Genomic DNA, 20889 nt, shown 5'->3' with positions numbered 1-20889 from the left:
TCTGAAATTTTCATTTACTATTAAAAATATGTAAATGGGTCCCCTTATTGGTGTAAATAAAATAAACTGGAGTATTCTGATTCGGCCATTTCATGTAAATAAAAAACCTACCGACTTGCAGAAATCAGAACAGATATGGGCGGCGATCACCGTTTTTGATTTAGCTATGATTGGTGGGCTACGCCGCAACAAATGATTAATGGTTGTAAACTTAAAACTAAAAAGAAAACGAAAAATAGAAAAGGATTTTATACTAATTAATTTTTACTTGTGGGATGAGAAGTACTGTAGAGAACTAGAGAGAAGAGAGAATGCTTTTTGTTGGTGTGTTTCTCATCTCTCATACCCACCTATTTATAGGATAGAAGAGACCACTTCAAAAGTCTTGGCATTAAGGGTCACCATAAACCAATTGGAGGTTACATAACATGAAAAGCCAAAAGACTTGAAGGTGAAAAGCTTGAAGCATTTTCAAATATTACACGTTTTCAACACTAAAGAGCATCTCCACCGGCGGACGTCCCGTGGAACGTCCGCCGTTGTGAAGGAAAAGGTCGGACACGGACGTCCCGTGAGGACGTCGGATATCCTCGGATATCCGCGCGACGTCCGACCGGACGTCCGCCATTGTGGGCGTCAGTCGGACGTCAAGGTCGGACGTCCGAGTTAGAATTCAATTTTTTAAAAAAAAAAACTCTATAAATACGGCTCGTTGAACTTCATTTCATTCACACCACTTGTGTTGACAAGTTTCTCTCTCTAAACTCTATTTTCAAGTATATCTAGAAGTTTATGTACTAAGTGGTGGGAGAATTATATTTTTATATACTGATTTGAGAGAAACTTTTTTTAAAAAATAAAATGTGATATCAGGATAAATTAAAAAGTAAAATGTGACTGTGTGACATCTATTATGAGACATAGAGTATTCAAACTTCAAAAATAAAATCAGAGGTCCTTCAATTTTTATTTAACACCGTTTGAAGTACTTTTTCACTTTTTGAAAGGAAGTTCATGTGTATTATGTTGAGCTAACAAAGACTAGGGCTATAGAGAGGGCTAAGCAAGATCAAGACAATTATATTGGATGAGTTCTACAAATTGAAGTCGAAAGGAGTTGTTCTTGAATAAATTGAGGAGCCAGATGTCCCTCGGTCAAAACCAAAACCTAGAAACAAGGTGAAATGGAATACAAGTCAACTGTTACTCAGGTGGTGTAACTTTATCCTCTTGTACTTTATTATTAATAATTTAATTAACTATCTAAAATATTGTGCCAAAATATAAACGTCTCATTTAGACAGTAATGGAGAGAGTACAAATCTTGTTGTATATATGTGACAGTAGTACTAGTTAGCATTTAAGATATTCCATCCGTTCATGAATAGGAGGTCCGGTTTGACTTGCCATGATTTTTAAGAAATGTAATGAAAAATTAGTGAGAAAATGATATGGAAGGGGGTCTTATTACTATATTGATTTTATAATAAATTGTAAATAAGATAAAGTTAGTGGAATTATGATTTCTATTACTAAAATTGGTAAAAAAAATTAAATATGACATAAAAAAAAACTTTTGTATAATTATAAAAGAAGAATTAAGCAGTTTATAAAAGTGGATGTGGTCCAAGCATGTTCGGTAATCACCAGTTCAGTGACGTGACGCTTATAATGCATTGGACACTTTGTGGCAAGTTGCATATATTTTATAATTCTGTCATATTTCAATGTATGGTAGTAAATTATTTTCATGAGAACCAATTACATAGTTACAGTAACATAAAATTATTATAATTGTACATGATTTTTATAATAAAAATCTCGATTAAGTAATGAGCACCACTACCCGATTCGGCAAGACTTTTTGAATTAATTAAATAATTTACTATTTCTAAAATTATCAATAAATATTCGGTTTCAATATATATCGGAACCGGTCTTCATTTAACTTTCTAGGTGTCTCCACAATCTCGTCCCGCCCAATATAATTATCTCCATTGCAGATTAAAATATACATTGTCCACAAATAGAACTCAAATCTATAAAATAGAACATTAAAAATGAAATTTTAAATTTGTTGACTAATCCTTATGGAATCTTATTTATCTCTATGTACACGACAACAAAGAGCACCGCGTCACCCTATCCATGCATTTATACTCTTTAATTTTACGGCTAAACAACAATGGAGTATATTAATTCACTATTACCTATTCAAAATATGCTTCAAAATAAGCAATAAATTATTTTCCATTCTGTTTTAAAATTTTAAAGTTTATATTATTCCATCGATTTCATGAGAGTATGCATTCTTTTATTTTTAGTTCATCTTATAAGATTATGTATTTTTTAATTTTGAATTTTTTTTTCTATGTAATAAAGCCACATTCATTTTCCACTAGTAATACTAAATACCTTTTCATTCTATAAAAAAAAATTGGTCTATTTCTTACCTTGCTAATTATGCATTAAAATACACGTCCAATTAAAAGTGCATACTCTCTTAAAAATGATTATTTTTTTCCTTTTTAGATTGTTTTATTAAAATAAAATATTTTATCATCTAACTTTTTTTTTTCTTTTACACTTATTACCTCCTTGTTACTGACTCATAAAATAAAGTATTATATAAAATCTAAAAAAACAAAATATTTTATTTTTAATAGAATGGGTGGATTACTAGAAATCGGTAAATGAATTATGGCCGCAGGGCGGCAAAATTGCAAGAATTGATAAATGAATTATATTTAATGGAACATATACTTTAGATTTTAATATTAACAGTATAATAATGATATGTGGAGTAGAAGTATTGTTTATACGTTGGGATTTGGGAATCTGATCGACGAAATGAATAAAAAATAAGAAAATGAGTGGAGTAAATAAGATTTAAGAACACAACACTTTGATTGGGTAACCCACAAAAATCAACAAAAATTCCGTCAGAATCTCGTCTCCTCCGTCTCAGCTGAATCTCCTCAACACCATCCTCCATACCCTCCCAATTCCCCCAAACTCTGTCGAAAGTTTCAGTCTTTATCCTCTTTGGGGCTGCTCTGATCTTCTTATAACGTTTTCCATAACCGTTTGCTCTACTTTTTCTTGCTTGTATGGAACTCTAAACCATCAAAAAAGAGGAAGAGAAATTCGGCCAAGTTTTAGTTTCTCTTTCAGAAAAAAATTCATAGTATTTGGCAAGTAAATCAATTTTGAGACGCCCAATTCAAGTTATCTCGTGGGTTCTGATGGGATTTCTTAGTGATGCCCAGAATGACAGTGGTAATGGAAATTACGGTTTCATGTCTCTCGTGAGGAGGAAACAGGTTGATTCTGATCGCGCCAAGACGTCGTCGTCTCATCATCATTTGGCTAAGGCTCTCACTGTTCCTCATCTCATAGCGATAGGTATCACTGATTTTCGTTTCTCCTGTTTATTGGATTCAGTTAATTTTGTTTTACTAATAACTTGTGCTTTTCGATTTCTTTAGTTTTAGTTCCTTTTTGTGGGATGTTTTGCTGATGATGTATGTGGTGGAGTTTGATTGTTTTTTTTTTTTTGGCTTTATTTTAAGGCAGTATTTCGATTTTTAAAGGTCAAAATTTGTGCTTTTTTGAATCTTGTGATAGAAATCTGGGGATATGAATGGATTTATGATCTATGAAATGAAGGTTTCTTGTAGGGTACACATGGATGTGCTGATGAATTGGTGTTTTGAGTTGCAGGAGTTGGATCAACTATTGGTGCTGGAGTTTATATTCTTGTTGGTACTGTTGCAAGAGAGCACTCAGGGCCGGCGCTTACGTTTTCCTTCCTGATTGCTGGAATAGCAGCTGCTCTTTCTGCGTTCTGCTATGCCGAGCTATCTAGTCGTTGTCCTTCTGCTGGAAGTGCCTATCACTATTCTTACATCTGCGTTGGAGAAGGGTATACATGTTTGAAACTGTCTGATTCGCTGAATTTTGTTTCCTGTACTTTCCTATCTCGAATTTTAGGTTTGATCCAAGTAGATAGATGATGTGTCTTTTGATTCAATGCTCCAATATAGTATCTTAATCGTTTTTAAATTTTGGTGTTAATTCTGCTGCCCATTTCCCTCCTCTTTATTAAAAGGTCCGACTTCCATTCTGTTAGTTGGTTAGCTGCCAACAAGAAATGCCAAGTGTCTTCCTCAATATCACAATGTATGGACTGTTTATTAAGAAAGAAAACGATATAGAGAATGTCCAACAAATATATTTTTCTTTGCTCAGTAGAAACTCCACTAGGAAGGTCCTGTGCAGCAGATTTGACCTAAGGGTTTGATATAAAAGGTCTTGGTAGGGATCTGAAACTGAAACTTATGACCACAAGCTCATCCACTCCACGAATTAGGCCTCTTCCGAACAGCTGATATTTAATTAGCTTAACCACTAGTGGAACTGCTGAGAAGACCAGTTTGTTTACTTATTGACTTGTGGAAAACTGGAAATATTGATTTATCACATGTTTTATGCAGTGTTGCTTGGTTGATTGGTTGGGCATTGATTTTGGAATACACAATAGGAGGTTCGGCTGTTGCCCGTGGCATATCACCAAATCTGGTGTGCTCTCTCTCTGATTCTCACTTTATTAGGAGAAGTTGTGAGTGTTATAAATTATGATTTATTTGTAAAGTGGAATTCTGTAGCTATATTATAATGGGTGATCTTACTCCTACAGCTCCAAACTTTTTTATGCTTCACAATATATCAGTTATTGCTATCTAGAGTCCAAACATATGGAAAATAGCAATTACCTTGTTATTGTCTTGATTTTGTTCTTCTCTTTTTCTCCCATTCAGGCCATGCTTTTTGGTGGGGCAGATAGCCTCCCTGTGTTTCTAGCTCGCTATACCATCCCTGGGATTGATGTTGTAGTTGACCCTTGTGCAGCCGTCTTAGTTTTGGTGGTCACTGGACTTCTCAGTTTGGGAATTAAAGAGGTCTCTTTCTAAAATCCTCATTTTGTTCTAAGAAATTTCTTTCCACCTGATGACAACTGTAACTTACTTGTAGATGATTTCTGCAGAGTACATTTGTCCAAGGAATTGTCACTGCAGCAAATATCTGTGCCTTGATCTTCGTCATTGTAGCCGGAGGATATTTGGGTTTCAAGACTGGATGGCCTGGTTACCAACTTCAGTCAGGGTATGTGACTTTTCTTGCCTAAGTATTTGGTTTCCATTTCTTTTTCTTTTTTTCGAAATTACATTTTATATCTGGATCCTTTTATTCACATGGGAAACTCTTCTTGAAGTTAGGAAATAATTTTAATTACTTGTCTCAGATATTTTCCTTTTGGGGCTGATGGGATGCTTGCTGGTGCTTCAACTGTTTTCTTTTCCTACATAGGGTTTGATTCAGTTGCTAGTACAGCAGAAGAGGTATTGAATATTCTCAAAATTTTATTTTAAAGATTGTAGCCTGATTGCTCGGAAATCTAATGTAGGAATTTTATCCATATGCAGGTCAAGAATCCTCAGAGGGATCTGCCCGTGGGTATTGGTCTTGCTCTGTCAATATGTTGTGCCCTGTACATGTTGGTTTCTGCAGTCATTGTTGGTTTAGTACCGTATTTTGCAATGGATGCGGACACTCCTATCTCCTCGGCATTTGCTAGTCAGGGATGTCAATGGGCAGCGTAAGTAGATAGCCTTATCATGGTCTTACATTTGGAATTTATTCGGGCTTAGTCCATTCAAATGCTGAGCTCATATTTCATTTCTCTAATTGGATGTAATGCAGGTATATAGTAACGATAGGAGCTTGTACTGCTCTTTGTTCAACATTGATGGGTTCAATGCTTCCACAGGTGACTCTAATCTTCTCGAAAAATGATTGATATGTGTTAACCTTCATACTCATTGGACCTTATCATGTGTTTATGTAATGATCCGTATGTAGATGTATGCATAGAACAATTTCTGGATTAGTTTGAGATTAGTAATTTTTTTATGTTTGTATTTTCAGCCACGAATACTAATGGCAATGGCCAGAGATGGATTGCTACCATCATTTTTTTCAGAAGTCAATAAAAAAACACAAGTTCCACTGAAGAGCACCATAGTGACGGGTTGTCTTGCAGCACTATTGGCTTTTTTCATGGATGTCGAAGCGTTATCTGGAATGGTACAATGCTCCTCTCTTTCTCTGCAGTTTGTTGAAATTACTGTTAATTTTGTCAAGTTTCATATTCCATAAAATTCTTTATACTGGTCTTTATTGATATGTATCCACTTGCAGGTTAGTGTTGGCACACTTCTTGCATTTACTATGGTGGCAATTTCTGTGCTGATACTGAGATACGTTCCACCGGATGTTGTTCCAATCCCGTCATCACTTCAGGAAGCGATAGATTCAGTTTCTTCGAAATATAGGACCACAACTAGTCTTATAGATTCTGATGCAGATGATGTCGATGCTAAAGCTATTACATCACAGAACCCTGTCCCAGTTCTAGTCAGCAAACAATCACCTTTAGAAGATCCCCTTCTTGCGAAAGAAGCTGTGCAGTTGAACTGTAAGCTCGCCCAATTCGGAATACTCACTGCTTCTACTAAGCATTTGATGAATCTTTATTCCGTTGTCTCTAGTTTCTGAGTCTCACTTTTCTTCTAAACCTTGCAGCAGGTTTCACTAGTGAAGAGAACCGGCGGACTATTGCTGGCTGGACAATCACGTGCACGTGTATTGGTGTGCTCATTCTAACTTCTGCTGCTTCAAGTCGGACCCTATTTAGGTACATTTTGGTACAATCATCATAGTGCAGGGATTTCAAATGTATGTTAGGTTTTCCCATGTTATGATTTCCTGAAGCAAATTTCTAAACCAAATAAACATAATTCATTCCAGCACTTATCGGTATTCTCTATGTGGTGTTGGTGGAGTTCTCCTTCTATCCGGTCTCATAGTCCTCACTTGGATTGACCAAGATGATGCAAGGCACAGCTTTGGCCACACAGGCGGTATGTCAGATAATATCTTAGCGCATTTGTGTTGTTCTTTTTCGCTGCTGCAGTTTTCATCACGAGTTAAACGTGGTCATAGAAATGTCGTTTCTCTTTCAGGATTCATTTGCCCATTTGTTCCATTGCTGCCTATTGCCAGCATTCTGATCAATGTCTATCTATTAATCAACCTTGGGTTAGTATTTATACATAAGTTAAAGTTTAGGAATCTTCGATGTTTTCTTCCTTTATAACGGTTCACGTGGGACAAATATGCAGCGGTGATACTTGGATGCGTGTATCAGTCTGGCTGGCGATTGGTGCACTCGTTTATGCCTTTTATGGCCGGAACCACAGCTCATTGCAGAATGTGATCTACGTCCCTGCAGCTCACGTTGATGAAATCTACGACAGTGTCTCAGAACCTCAGCCGTGAGATGGTCTCTCTGAAGAAGAGCACTCTATGTAGTTTTAGTATGGACTATGGAGGAGTATTGGATGAGGCATATCTGGGCTCTCAGATTACCCCACTTTGTTATATATGATGCCATATTGTGACATTGCTTTGTCGAGTTTTAGTTCATAGCTAATACGGGAAAAGATAAAGAAAGAGAAAGAGAAAGAGAAAAAGAGAAAAAAAACATTATAGTGTTGTGAATAGCACATATTTCTTCAGTCAGTCCTGCAATGGACTTGTACCAACAATATGTAAATAGTGTGGTATTGTTATTGCCTATTGGATTTAATGTTCTAAACAATTTTTTGTGATTCTTTCAGTTTGATCAGGGATTTAAATTTTTGCAGATTATCATTTTGTTAAACAACTGCTCTTTCTGTCCCATTATGGTAGATGTATTTCGCTTTGAGCACTCGTTTTGGAAAAAATATAAGACTAAAAAATTGAAGTGGAGAGAGAGAGTAAAGTAAGAGGGATAAAGAAACGTTTCTACTAGGGTGGGATGGAGAGAGTATCATTTATTCATTTATACAGAAAATAAAGAAATAAGAAAAGATGTTGTGCTATAAGTTCGTTGACATGATCCTCAGTATAGATCCCAGTCCCGAAATGAGGATCAAGAAGAAAATGAATGGGATGGACTAGGCCTTCAATTGACTGAAAACAATACTGTCTCGTTTGGATGTTTCACCATGATTATACTCAATTTGGTTGTAATCCTTTTTGAGATGTCCCAATTGGAGATGCCCAAGGTTAGTGAATCGGATTTTAACCGTGAAATCGGAACCGCAGGCTGATTCGTGTCCAAAAAATCCAGAACCGAAACCGTATCGGAACCGCTGGAAAATCGTAAAACTGAACCGGAACCGCAAAAAATTGCCGAATGCCCGGTGGTTTAGAACCGAAACCGTAATCAACGATTTTTGAATCGAAACCGGAAACACGAAATATGTTCAAGGTTCAATTCCGGTTTGAGATTTTCTAGAACCGGAAACCGGCGGTTCCTAAACCGGACAGTATCATTGAGTGGTTCTTATATCGACTGCTATGTTTAACTACTACATCCGTCCCATAAAAATCAGTCATATTTCATTTTTTCTCCAATTCTATAAAAATAGTCCACATCTATTTATGGAAATTTTATTCTCCTTTTCTTTTACTTTATTATTTATGAGTCTCATCCTTCATTATATAATTTAAATAGCTTTTTCTCATTCTCTTATTTTACTAATTACGCATTAAAACTTATGTTAATCCTAAATGAATTATTTCTATAGAATAGAGGAGTGAGAAAAAATTAAACTCATGTAAAATTCACTACAAATTTTAAGTTTACACTATCAAATACCAGAGCATTTTAGCCTTTTAAATATTACACAGATATTTCTGAAGTCTGAAGCGCCAATAACTTCAGACTAGAGTCAATAGACAATTATATCAACTAGTGTCACTCCCCGTGCATGCACGGCCCATTTTATTTTCATTACATTTAGATATGGAAATGATGAAAACCTTAAATGGTTAATATATTCAATACTCTGTTACCACACTCATTGGCTTAGCCTCTATTGATAAATATATTGATAATAATAATTTTAGTAATAATATTTGTGCAAATGCATGTACCATTAATTTTTTTTTATATTTATTTAAATTTAAAAAAAAGCAATATCTATACATAACAAAAATAATACTATAAATATGTAGGTAAAACTAATTTAGTCTTGAACTAAATTAATAAAAAAATAAATTATTATAATTTATGTATACAATCTATTTTAGTAAAATTATAATGCGTGATCATTAATTTTCATTATGTCCCAAATTCAAATTATAATATAATTAATTACAAAAAGAATTTAAATTTAGTTATGTAACATAATTTTACATAATCTCACCACTTTTATGTGTATTACTTAAGATTCTACACAATTCACATAATAAATCTCAAAATGATACCAAGATTTTAATAAAGTAATACTTGTAAATAATGCAGATAGTATTACCCTGAACACCTTATATAACTCACATGTCATGATTCACACCCCTAAATATGTGTGATCTGTTTCCTTAATTAATTTAAACTACTCAAGGCAATGTACCATATCACCATCAAATGTTCTCGTTTGTCTATTTGTTAGTCCTATGAAATAATCAATCTTCACGTATTATAATTTTCGGTCAGTCAATTACGTATAATTCGTATATAAAATATATCTCTAAAATTTAGCCATAAAAAATCGCTTCCAACATCACACATATATAAATTTTCATTTCAAAACCCAATATATCCCTACAATCAAGTCCTAATTAAAAACTGCTTTCAACATTACATATATACTACTCCGTTTCTTTAAATTTTGAAAATTCATTACCTATTCCAATGTCATAAATGGAACATAAGCAACATCTCTCTTCTCTTTATTCTTCTTCATTGATGAAAACTTTTCCCATCTTTGTCCACCGGAAATGCTATCGCCAATTCACCACCTAGACATCCTTGCGACCGTTGCGACTCCCTTCACCACATATATTTCATCCCTTTTTCTTTGTCATTTAGTTCTTTTAAAAGAAGATCAAAGGTTAGAGAGTTCATTTCTTTTGAAGAAGATTAAGCTTGATCAAGGCAAAGAATCATGGCATAATGTAAAGTTTTTTTCTATGGTAAGAATAAAGTCATCTCTGACTCTTCTACAAAAGAGAAATTGGTGAAAGAGTGAAATTTTAGTTACCAAATACCCTATACCCTATATTTATAGTACAAATATCTAAACTTTTCACTTTTCCTAAACGTATAACATTAATATTGCTTTTATGTTGTTAATTAAAATGGATAATGTATCATTAATATTTTAAAAGTACATAATAATATAATGTAACGTATCATAAGAATTAATCCTCCACTAAATCTATTGATATTAGCATTGATCTCCTTTTAAATAATAAATTCTAACATGGACTCAATTAAATTCATTAAAATATAGATTAATATTGATACAATAATAAAGGACATCAATTTCAAGAAATTTATCATATTAAAAACCGTTTACTTTTTCAATATATGTTTTACTCCCTCCGTTCCATAGTAATAGATGCATTTCATTTTGCGCACTCATTTGAAAAAAATAATTATAAATAGTTAAAGATGAGAAAAAATAGCATAAGATAGAGAATATTGTAGATATGACTCTTCTCTACATTATTCTCTCTCTTACTTTCCTATCTCTTCACTTTAACTATTTAATATCATTTTTTTAAAACGAGTGCAGAAAATGAAATGCCTCTATTTATGTGGAACGGAGTGAGTACAATTTTGCACTAATTACATTTAAAGTCATACCAAAAACTATTATTTATTTAAATTAAATTATAATGGAATTTTTGTTATTACTTTTGAAACTCTTTGTTATATATGTATAAAGATATAGACTAATTAATTAATAGATGACATTTAATATAATTCTTTTCTAATAGTACTACTAACAGTGTTTATTTTTTAATCCAATTCAAGATTATATGTCAATGGGATATATAAACAACTGTATATTAATTCTCATCATATTATACACAATCATGGGAGTAACAGTAAATAACTGCAAGAATAATTATTCTAGAATTTATTCATATGATTGGTAGTTATAAAACTTATAAATATTTAAATTTATACCCAAAACTTATACATATTCAAAATAGAGGTCAAAACTCGGCATTTACGTATGTATAGATAACAATATTATTTACATATGTATAGATAACAATATTAATTTAGAAGAAAGAGTTTGTATTAACTACAGATTTACAGTATAGAAAAAGAATGCATTGAGAATTTCAAATATAGACATAGTAATAAAATTCGTAGATTATGATACTGGTTTGATAAAACCAGGGGCCGCAGCCGCAGCCGCAGCAGCCGTAGAGGTAGGTCATAATTACTTTTACAGGATCTTTCTTAATCTTCCCCACCAACTCCCCTTGCATTCTCATATACGCATACTTTTTTCATTCAGGTCTATTTTCATTTTAATTGGGTGCATTGTTCCTATCTCTGGCCTCAAGTATGGTATCTCTCTCTATTTCTTGGCATCAAATAATCTCCAGTCCATCTAAATTAGGATGTTTATATGTACTATGAATTAAGATATTTCTAAATTATTAAGCTCCCTCCCATTCGAAAATTGTCAGGTTGTTGGAGCTATGGACTTCTTGGCAGCATCTGAAGGCCAACTAGTAGTTGGAATCGCTGTTGGTCTTGTAGCTATTGGTGCTGCTTATTTCTTGCTTTCCTCCAAGAAGCCCAAAGGTTTGCTGATTCAATTGTTTTTTACAGTAATATTCTTTTTTCTGGTGATTTATTTGCATGTAGCTTTGATTAGGTTTTTATCCCATGTTGCTCAGGGGTTAAAGATTCAATCTTGCCTAGTTTTATGCCATTCAAATCACTGTTTGAATTCCTCACCTAATTAATTTATTCCAAACAATTCTCAAGATTTTACATATGTTTGCTATTCATGGGTAATTGGCAGTGTGCTTGGATCCTGAGAATTTCAAGGAATTTAAGCTTGTGAAGAAAACACAAATAAGCCATAATGTGGCCAAGTTCAGATTTGCTCTCCCCACACCTACCTCTGTATTGGGCCTTCCTATTGGACAGCACATAAGCTGCAGGTTCAATATCTAATTCGCTTGTTGTGTTGAGATATATACTAAGTAATGCTTTGGAATGCTAATTTTTATCTACACAGGGGTAAGGATAGTCAAGGTGAAGAGGTCATTAAACCATACACTCCAACTACTTTGGATTCTGATGTTGGACACTTTGAATTAGTTATAAAGGTGCATTTTGTCAACTTGCTATGCAATTTCATAGTTTTGCTTTTCTTAGGTCTCATTTGATTTGCTTTTCGCAACTACAGATGTATCCACAAGGGAGAATGTCTCATCACTTCAGAGAAATGAAGGAAGGCGATTATATGGCTGTTAAAGGACCAAAGGTACATGACCTAACCTAGTGATTCATGCACATAATGTGAAACGAATCAACGATCAAAGTTGGATAATTGTAGCACTCCAATATGTAATATGACCTGTATATTGCTACCATGGTGTGGTGTTTAGTCGCATTTAATTATTTATGTTGTTATAATTTTGTCATGCATCTGGAAATTTACTCTTGACTTTTGCTTTCTTTATCAAAACTAGGGTCGTTTTAGGTATCAACCAGGCCAAGTAAGAGCATTTGGTATGCTTGCTGGGGGCTCTGGGATTACACCAATGTTCCAGGTTTATATTCAATTACTTTACATATATATAACTATATATTTGAGTCAGATTGATAATTCTTCTTTCAAATTGATGAATGCTTTTAATTACTATACTAATTTATGAACAATGCATTTTACGCACTTTTGGCTTTTCTTTATAGGTTGCCAGAGCAATCCTGGAGAACCCGAGTGACAGAACAAAGGTGCATCTGATTTATGCTAATGTTACATTTGATGACATTCTACTAAAGGTAATTTTTATACTATCTTTTTTCTCATGCCACGACTTGAATGATGTATGCTTAAAAGTTGTTTATTGAACAATGTAACTTGAAGTACACTGGATTTAGGCCTTCATTTGATTGGGGTGTGAACATATTGGCAACTACAACCAAAATCCAATTTGATCCCCCCCGATTGCTCACTTGGACATGGACTGGGATTATTCGTGAATCTTGTGTGATTAAAATGTCTTAGAAGTTTGGTGAACATAGTCGAATCAATTTATTGTTTTTTGAGATTTCATTTTATGGATGTCTGGACTTTGGAAGCTGTATTGAATAACATAAATTAGTTTTTTAAGTATTTTACCATCCTCAATAACTGTAGTTACTTGCTGCAGGATGAAATCGATGGTCTAGCCAAAAACTACCCCGACCAGTTCCAAGTTTACTATGTTCTCAACCAGGTAAGTTTACCCTCTACAAATCCTAGATGAGGCTACCTGATCCATTGCACTTACCCATACGGTTCTGCACACGACCATGACAAATATATGTCCCAACTAATTGATTGTTGTTTGTTCTAAAAAAATTCTTCAGCCTCCTGAGATATGGAATGGTGGAGTTGGTTTTGTGTCAAAGGAAATGATTCAGGCGCACTGCCCTCCTCCAGCCTCCGACGTGAAGGTTTGAATTTATTCATGTAAATATATTAGAAAAATGAAATATAGGTATGAAGTTTAAAGAGCCATTTTTGTTGCTGGACAATATGCAGATTCTGAGATGCGGTCCGCCTCCAATGAACAAGGCTATGGCTGCTCATCTTGATGCACTCGAATACTCAGCTGAGATGCAGTTCCAGTTCTAGCTTTCCCTGTGGTGGTTGAGACTTGATTTTATCTTCTTCTTGGGGGAAATTCTGGACCTTGTAAGATAAAGATTTTCCCCCTTATTTTTCGAATGCAATACTGAGAAAGTTTAACCTTTTTTTCTTCCATTGAAATAAGCAATATCCCCTGCAGTGTAAACCTTTTATTTCTTCCATTGAAATAAGCGATTTCCCTATTAGGTCAATTCATCTGAAGTATTTCTCTATTCAAAAGTATATGATTGAGGTTGGAAATTTCTGATGCTGAGAAAATTCATAAATATACGTATATTTATGAATTCACGTATATTAACGAATGTAGTTATAGTAGTAGTATTAAATATTTTAGGTTTGGTCCAAAATATATCAAAAAAGTAAAAAATGACTAATAAATATGTGATTACATCGAAGTCTAGAGATCTCCCAAATATATTTTTATAGAGACTAATGTTTGGGATAAACTAACTTTTGAGATTTTCATGTTTCTCCCTTAAAATTTTGAGGTTTTCAAGAGTTTTCTAATGACTTTGATTTTTTTTCGTTATTTCTAACTATAGATTTTTCTCTAAAATCATTTAATGTCTAATATTTTGTTTGAAACTTGGGTATGAGTATTAGAAGTGCATATATTTCTAGAGTATAAGTATAACAACCATGCGTATCTCAGCAGCGACATGAGTTTTCATATTGATCCGTTTTCAAATATTGTGAAGAGTTTTATTTAACCCTCAATGCACTCACAAATAGCAATTCTACTACAAATGAATCGTAAAAACGCCGAACCTAATGCAATAATTGATAAAAATTACAAATTCTCTATGCGCAATAGCTTATAAATTTTGTCATTCATTCAAGACATTAATATAATTCACAAACGAATTGCTATCCACACAAAGTTACCTAACATAATTTTGAAAAGAAATAAAGTAGATCTATTACCAAAATAATTTTAATTTGATCGGAATTATTTGTTGAGGTAAAAATAATTTTTTTTATAAACTCATGTATTTACACATTTTGTACATTAAAAATAGTAAGTCACTTTCAAAACTATTTTTTGTGGATAAGAAGGTAGTGATATATAACAAATACTATCATAAAATAAGCATTATTTAGATCGAAAACAAATATCTATATATGGAATTAGTTCTAGTTCCTAGAATCGCATTTCAATCTTTATATAGTTGAGATGTATAGCAATGCTGATGCAATACCTTGGAATCATTTTCAATTGAGTTAAAAATAACCAAGACAAACTATATAGGATCCATCAACACATAAGAATAAGCGATTTTTTAGGATCTATCACTCCTTGCAATTAAAGTCGTATGAATTACTTTCAGATTTGTGTTGACCATTCTAACATTTTAGCCAAATCTCTGTAATCAGAAATTTCTGCCGACATAACTAATATTTTAAAGGAAATTTGGGTTTCAAAGTCCTTAAATGGCAGCCACCGTTAACATTTAATAACAACATCAAACTGTAACACAATATCAGATCTCAAGAAATTACAGTCATGTGACTGTTTTAATGTTTTTATTTTTAATCTTTAAATGCTTAGTACTGCAGAGAATTTTATATTGCAAGAAAGGAAATTGAAAATGACAAGTTTGCCTAAAATAAAAAATACCCCTTAAATGATTCATAAGTATTTTTTTGGAAAAAGATAAACAAGTCCTTTTTTTTGGCTGTCTCTATTTTATTATTTTTTTTTCTTACTTTATTTTCTTTTCAAATACTAATAAAATCTTCTTTTTTTTTCAAAACTCGTGACAAGTACTATCAAAACTTAATTAACTCCCGACAAAGGAGGCTATTGCCCAACCCTCGAAAATGTGAATATTTAACATAAAAATCCAATTCAACTTTTCCAAAAATTGCCTAGGAAAATAAAAGAATCAAGAGTATTTTTGCAGTGCATATGTTTAAGGACATAAGAGAGGATGAGCCCTATTCTTCAGATGCTTCCTAGTCTCACGCTACACAAAAGAAGCAAACAAATTTCTTCAAGACAGAGAAAAGAAATGAGAAGAAAAAAACAAAAGCCCATTCATATCCCCTATTATCACACACCAAATCAAGAAAGACTCTTCTTTTTATCTCCACACAAAACCCCTTCACCTCTCTCTCAACTCCATCTCCATGCAATGCAATTGCAACCCTCTCTCTCAATAATCACTCTCTCTCAAAATGCCAACAAAATTACACATCCTCCTCCTATTCTTGATCCCTACATCACTTCTTGCAATCTCTTCCCTACACATGCTAAGATCAAACACCCTTCCTCCTTTCCCTAGCACACCTTCACATCACACAACCAAATGCAACAACAAAATCCTCAAGGTCTTCATGTACAATCTCCCCCCTGTCTTCCACTTCGGCCTATTGGGATGGAAAGGCGCCGCCTGGCCCGACCTCCGCCACCACATTCCCCAATACCCCGGGGGCCTCAATCTTCAGCACAGCATCGAATACTGGCTCACTCTCGACATCTTGAACTCCCACTTCTCCAACAATCTCACCAGCCGCTCTGCTCTCCGAGTCCACGATTCGCGTGAGGCCGATGTCGTCTTCGTCCCCTTTTTCGCCTCCATTAGCTACAACCGTTTCGGCAAGAGCCACCACAAGCGGGGCAAGAAGAGCGCCGATGATATGTTGCAGGAGAAGTTGGTGCAGTTTTTGGTGGCTCAGGAGGAGTGGAAGAGGTCTGGTGGGAGAGATCATATTATCGTTGCTCATCATCCAAATAGTTTGTTGTATGCAAGAATGAAGCTGTGGCCTGCCCTCTTCATTCTCGCAGATCTCGGGAGGTATCCCTCCACCGTTGCTAATCTTAACAAAGACGTTATCGCGCCTTATAACCACTTGATTCAGCCCTTCGCCAACGACCACTCTGGCTTCCACGCCCGCCCCACGCTGCTCTATTTTCAAGGAGCTGTCTACAGGAAAGATGTGAGTCTTCTTCGTCATCATCATCATCATCAATTGGATATTTGTCTTGATGATGGATTTTGGTTTTGCAGGGTGGCACCATTAGGCAAGAGCTGTTTTACATGTTGAGAGATGAAAAAGATGTGCATTTCACTTTTGGAAGTATTAAAGGAGATGGGATTAACCAGGCTTCAATAGGGATGCACGCCTCCAAATTCTGCCTCAACATTGCTGGCGACACACCCTCGTCCAACCGCCTCTTCGACGCCATCGCCAGCCACTGCGTACCTGTGATCATAAGCGACGACATTGAGCTGCCATTTGAGGACATTCTTGATTACTCAGAGTTCTGTGTGTTTGTCTCCACCGCAGATGCTTTGAAAGACGGATTTCTAATCGATTTTATTAGAAGCATTGGCAAACAGGAGTGGACTAGGATGTGGACAGCGCTTAAACAAGTGGAGCATCACTTCCGGTTTCAGTATCCGTCACGGGAGAAGGATGCAGTTCAGATGATATGGCAGGCAATCTCAAGAAAGATTCCAGCAAGCAAGAGGAGGATTAACCGGGCGACCCGGCTTTCTCGAACGCCAGTTGCTGGAGAGAGGATGTCCATTGCAGGCTCTCTGCCGAGGAATTTTTGGTGACACCTTAGCAAAACAGGGCAGCTATATAGTAGGTGCCTGAGTTTACTAACTAGATGATAACACAAATATCCATAGTGTTCAAACTTCAAACCATTCATTTCAATCTCAGTTTGGTCTGTTGAAATTTGAAGTTTAGAGGAATTCAAGAGGAAACAAAGAAATACGACAATGAGCATGTTCAATGAGAATCAGAAATGAAACATAATCACATAGCACATGCTGTCATGTCATGAAGCCAATCAAAGTACGACTGCAGAACTGATAACGATCGGATAAAACACTCTCTTCTTCATTATGGAAGTTCAGCCAAAAGTACTCTCTTCCTGTCAGGATATGCACCAGTTCAGCCAAATGTCTCGATGAGGAAACCCTTGTAGATGCTCATGAACTTGGCTACAAATGCTGCAATTTTAATTAAAGCAAAGTCAATGTGTGATATTACTAAAGATTGGAAGGTTTGTGTCGTAGCAACTGTATCAATTGTTCAACAAAACTCAGCAAATCATGTGACATACCTTCAAGGTGAAATATTGCTTTCTGTCCAAGACGCAACCTATGTTCCTGAGAAGAGTAAGTTAATGCTTTAGTTATTTCTCTGGAAACTTAGTTGCGCATGAACTTAACAGTTCAATCCGACTCTAAATTGCTCTAAAAGTCACTTGTCAGACATTGCTGATTTTATGTTTCGAGTTACAAGGCAGCGGAGGGGAAAATAATAGGGCAAGCAAAGCTTACATAATAAGCTGCCCAATGAGAGATCTCATGCTTGAGCTCAGAGTCCAATTTCTTCAGCAGTTCATAAAGCAATCTCTGCAATGAAAAGAAAATGTTTAGCTCACTCGAACAAGTGAATGGGTTGGAAAAGCGCTAAGAAATGCCAACCTTTAAAATGATCTCTGGAGGGATACAATTAACAAGTAACTCATATAGCTTTCCACGTACCTCAAACAACCTACATGAAGAAATGCATTAGACAGCGGCGCAAACAAATCAAAGTAATATTGTGATAGAACATTCCAGAAATACAACGGTATAATAATGTTACTAATGTAACAACATTCACAGGGTACTAGATACAAATAGCTAAGATATAAGTCAGGTCTCAGAGATGATTATCTCAGCATTGCAACCCTACATGAAAATGTCATGCGCAGTTATATATTTGCAAAACTACCTGTAAGGGAAATGTAAACTAATTTTTTTTAGCAATACTCTGATAAAACTTATTATATTAAAACCTTTTAGGACTCTGCTCCTTAAATATGCTTGATGCTATTTCAGAAACATATTCCTCCCAATCCATAGGTGGTATAGCCTGGTTGGAGGTAAAAGGATACCTGATTGAAAGTCATGGCATTAGCACACAGTCAGGTAATCATAATGGAAAGAGTTAAACTTTATAAATGCAAAACAGAACTCACTGTTGGACACGACAAGTCTCAAACAACAGTATTGCCCTCCTTAGGCTTCGATTAGATTGATGTGCTATCCGGTCAGCAAATCCAGGAGGAAGTTGCAATGATTCCTTCTTTCCAATAAATTCCAACACCTTCATTATCTGACATGGAAAACAAGTACATCAACAGAGCATAAGAACATGCTAGAAAACTACATCATGTTAAAATGCTATCTTTGTTAAAGTCAACTATGACTGCTACATACTTCAAACACCTATTCATGTCTAACAAATTTCCATGATAAGCGAGCGAAAAATACAATTAACAAGAATTGAAAAATACCTCTCCTTCCGTCGGTGAATTTATACGCATGTTCAGACAACGAGAGCGGATGGCTTCACTGACCTTGGAAGAGCTATTACAGCAGAGAATTAGGCGGCAAGATGCACTATATTTCTCCATCGTTCTTCGCAGAGAGTGCTGGGCTTCCCTTGAGAGTTTGTCAACCTCATTCAACACTAGAACTGATGAATGCAATTTTATGTTATTGGTAAAGATGGACTAGACTAATAAGAACTGATTCAAGAATGTTGAGATAAAAGGAGAACAAGTACTGCAGTCTGCAGACTCGCCCCAGAATCCGTTATGCTGTACTTATTCCTCTATACCATTTCAAGAAGTAATTGTTATTGCTCAATGGCATAAGTCACAAAATAAACAGCTAAAAAAGCATCCACAACGCATCACGAGCAAATCCTATAAAAGCATTGATACAGGCAAGAAAGGGCAGAATTACCTTTGAAACCCTTCCTTCCCTTGACGTCAATTGGTCGGTTCTTTGCCATTTCCTTAATAATCTCTTGAACCACATACCGGTCCTGAAATCCTGCATCACTGGGATTCAGTTCAACATGGTGTGTGCTTGATACTGTTGTAAGCTCTACATCAATTGCTCTCGACCCAGCCTGCGAACACAATAAAATTTTCGTCCAATCTATAACTTGTCGAAAAATCAACCAAACAATCTAGGGCGGAGCAGAAAGCATCTCGGACATATATTATGCTAGAAATTTGGGTGAGCAACACTCACATCAACTCTCCAAGCTTTGTTTTCCACTTTAACCTGCACAACATCAAATGAGTCAAATTATATCTTTCACCAGATAAAATAGTCTTTGAAGGAATAAAACTTAAAAAAAAAATTAAATTTCTCACATCCTCATCTGAAAGTAAGAGGTCAAGTGTTACCCAGACAACTCAAGAAGCAACATATTAGGCAGCTGTTCACGCTAAATCCCCAATGCTAGTGCTATATATGGCCAATTTGAACATCTCTAACATACAAATCACATAATTAAACAAGTAAAATTTCACCTTGTCAGCTCCGGGACCAAAGATTTGTCTGAGAAGGGCCATGATAAGGGTTTTCTTACCCGAACCGGATGGCCCATAGAATAGGAGATGAGGACAATCCTGCTCAGTCACCTGTAATCCACAAAGCAAAAGAGTTTATGGACGAAATGCAAACAATTTGGAAGCTTTGGCCCGTAAAAACCATTAACAGTTACCAGTTTCTTCAGATTTTGGGCAATATCTTCGTGGACAAGAACCTTGTCTAGGGTTTTGGGACGATATTTATCCACCCACAACATTTCTTCTTCGAATTATACAAGCACTTGCTTCTCCTCTTTAAAGATCTACACACGCACACAATCAGAGACGGTGATTATGGAAAAGCTACTATGGGGGTGGGCATAGTCGTGGCGCAGTCGAGGAAGGGAAGCTTGGAAGTGGCGGGAAACGATAGGTTACGATCGGAGGCCTTTCGATTAGAGTTGTTAGCGTAAGTAGCGACTTTGTCGTGACTGTTTAGGAGTTTAGGACTGTAACAAATTAGGATGGGCTTTTTTCTTTTGAAAAAAAGGTAATGGGCTTTCTTGTTGAATATTTGTCCATAGTTTTAAGTTATTATCAACGCACGGCGATTTTGTTTGAATCGTCACATAATCCACAACATTAATCTATTCTATTATTCATATTTTTAGGCTGCGATAGCTATGATTCGCCTAGATAAGAGAATAATCTGGGTTTATTTGTATGTTTGGTAGTTATGTTACCAAACATATTAGCCCGTGTTTT

General features: G+C 35.3%; 4 protein-coding genes and 1 long non-coding RNA gene across 8 annotated transcripts; 3 read left to right on the top strand and 2 right to left on the bottom strand.

Annotated features, from left to right (window-relative positions):
• The first annotated feature begins 2872 nt into the window (after positions 1-2872).
• On the top strand, positions 2873-7773 carry LOC125194379 (cationic amino acid transporter 2, vacuolar-like). 3 transcript variants are annotated; one of them, XR_007171745.1, is made up of 14 exons: positions 2873-3405; positions 3724-3925; positions 4497-4581; positions 4821-4961; positions 5048-5166; positions 5306-5402; positions 5487-5659; positions 5764-5830; positions 5989-6147; positions 6262-6538; positions 6646-6757; positions 6906-6983; positions 7086-7161; positions 7245-7310. XR_007171745.1 is itself a non-coding variant. In XM_048092563.1 (14 exons), exons 1-14 carry the CDS (start codon positions 3246-3248, stop codon positions 7399-7401), a joined length of 1935 nt encoding a protein of 644 aa, XP_047948520.1. In that variant the 5' UTR covers positions 2876-3245; the 3' UTR covers positions 7402-7773. The 3 variants fall into 3 exon arrangements, 2 of the variants coding, with proteins under 2 accessions (XP_047948520.1, XP_047948519.1); XM_048092563.1 differs by having other exon boundaries at positions 2876-3405; positions 6649-6757; positions 6871-6983; positions 7245-7773; XM_048092562.1 differs by having other exon boundaries at positions 2879-3405; positions 6871-6983; positions 7245-7773.
• A 3512-nt stretch (positions 7774-11285) lies between these two features.
• On the top strand, positions 11286-13978 carry LOC125192672 (NADH--cytochrome b5 reductase 1). Of its 2 annotated transcripts, XM_048090292.1 has the most exons (11): positions 11286-11340; positions 11430-11477; positions 11605-11722; positions 11946-12087; positions 12165-12255; positions 12336-12413; positions 12622-12702; positions 12845-12934; positions 13306-13371; positions 13505-13591; positions 13680-13978. In XM_048090292.1, exons 3-11 carry the CDS (start codon positions 11617-11619, stop codon positions 13770-13772), a joined length of 834 nt encoding a protein of 277 aa, XP_047946249.1. In that variant the 5' UTR covers positions 11286-11340; positions 11430-11477; positions 11605-11616; the 3' UTR covers positions 13773-13978. The 2 variants fall into 2 exon arrangements, with proteins under 2 accessions (XP_047946249.1, XP_047946248.1); XM_048090291.1 differs by lacking the exon at positions 11286-11340 and having other exon boundaries at positions 11420-11482.
• A 1852-nt stretch (positions 13979-15830) lies between these two features.
• On the top strand, positions 15831-17456 carry LOC125196078 (probable arabinosyltransferase ARAD1). The gene is made up of 2 exons (XM_048094441.1): positions 15831-16727; positions 16799-17456. Exons 1-2 carry the CDS (start codon positions 15966-15968, stop codon positions 17351-17353), a joined length of 1317 nt encoding a protein of 438 aa, XP_047950398.1. The 5' UTR covers positions 15831-15965; the 3' UTR covers positions 17354-17456.
• Positions 16713-17172, bottom strand: LOC125196080. The gene is made up of 3 exons (XR_007171827.1): positions 17074-17172; positions 16892-16994; positions 16713-16819 (listed from the first exon to the last, which is right to left on the bottom strand). It is a non-coding gene; the product is annotated as an uncharacterized LOC125196080 (long non-coding RNA).
• Positions 17457-17535: 79 nt separating the features above from the next.
• LOC125196079 (replication factor C subunit 3) lies at positions 17536-20600 on the bottom strand. Its single transcript, XM_048094442.1, has 11 exons — positions 20319-20600; positions 20125-20235; positions 19841-19873; positions 19547-19715; positions 19093-19274; positions 18775-18911; positions 18592-18690; positions 18236-18305; positions 18089-18163; positions 17869-17914; positions 17536-17755 (listed from the first exon to the last, which is right to left on the bottom strand). The coding sequence occupies exons 1-11, from the start codon at positions 20400-20402 to the stop codon at positions 17697-17699; spliced, it is 1065 nt and encodes a 354-aa protein (XP_047950399.1). The 5' UTR covers positions 20403-20600; the 3' UTR covers positions 17536-17696.
• Between the last annotated feature and the right edge of the window lie 289 nt (positions 20601-20889).

Source organism: Salvia hispanica, chromosome 6, assembly GCF_023119035.1.
Source record: "Salvia hispanica cultivar TCC Black 2014 chromosome 6, UniMelb_Shisp_WGS_1.0, whole genome shotgun sequence".
In the NCBI taxonomy this organism is placed as follows: Eukaryota; Viridiplantae; Streptophyta; class Magnoliopsida; order Lamiales; family Lamiaceae; genus Salvia; species Salvia hispanica.
The sequence above is the reverse complement of the archived record's forward strand: the minus strand, read 5'-3'. Positions and strand labels throughout refer to the sequence as shown.

What these genes read in the sequence shown, in the direction of transcription:
- LOC125196078 (XM_048094441.1), top strand. Translation starts at nt 15,966, where the DNA reads ATGCCAACAAAATTACACATCCTCCTCCTATTCTTGATCCCTACATCA. An exon ending in GAGCTGTCTACAGGAAAGAT is followed by an intron (nt 16,728 to 16,798) that starts GTGAGTCTTCTT and finishes TTGGTTTTGCAG; the next exon opens with GGTGGCACCATTAGGCAAGA.
- LOC125196079 (XM_048094442.1), bottom strand. Translation starts at nt 20,402, where the DNA reads ATGTTGTGGGTGGATAAATATCGTCCCAAAACCCTAGACAAGGTTCTT. An exon ending in ATTCACCGACGGAAGGAGAG is followed by an intron (nt 18,912 to 19,092) that starts GTATTTTTCAAT and finishes TTTCCATGTCAG; the next exon opens with ATAATGAAGGTGTTGGAATT. An exon ending in CTCATTGGGCAGCTTATTAT is followed by an intron (nt 17,915 to 18,088) that starts GTAAGCTTTGCT and finishes TACTCTTCTCAG; the next exon opens with GAACATAGGTTGCGTCTTGG.
- LOC125194379 (XM_048092562.1), top strand. Translation starts at nt 3,246, where the DNA reads ATGGGATTTCTTAGTGATGCCCAGAATGACAGTGGTAATGGAAATTAC. An exon ending in TCAGTTTGGGAATTAAAGAG is followed by an intron (nt 4,962 to 5,047) that starts GTCTCTTTCTAA and finishes TGATTTCTGCAG; the next exon opens with AGTACATTTGTCCAAGGAAT. An exon ending in TATCTATTAATCAACCTTGG is followed by an intron (nt 7,162 to 7,244) that starts GTTAGTATTTAT and finishes ACAAATATGCAG; the next exon opens with CGGTGATACTTGGATGCGTG.
- LOC125192672 (XM_048090291.1), top strand. An exon ending in GGACAGCACATAAGCTGCAG is followed by an intron (nt 12,088 to 12,164) that starts GTTCAATATCTA and finishes TTATCTACACAG; the next exon opens with GGGTAAGGATAGTCAAGGTG. An exon ending in TGGCTGTTAAAGGACCAAAG is followed by an intron (nt 12,414 to 12,621) that starts GTACATGACCTA and finishes TATCAAAACTAG; the next exon opens with GGTCGTTTTAGGTATCAACC.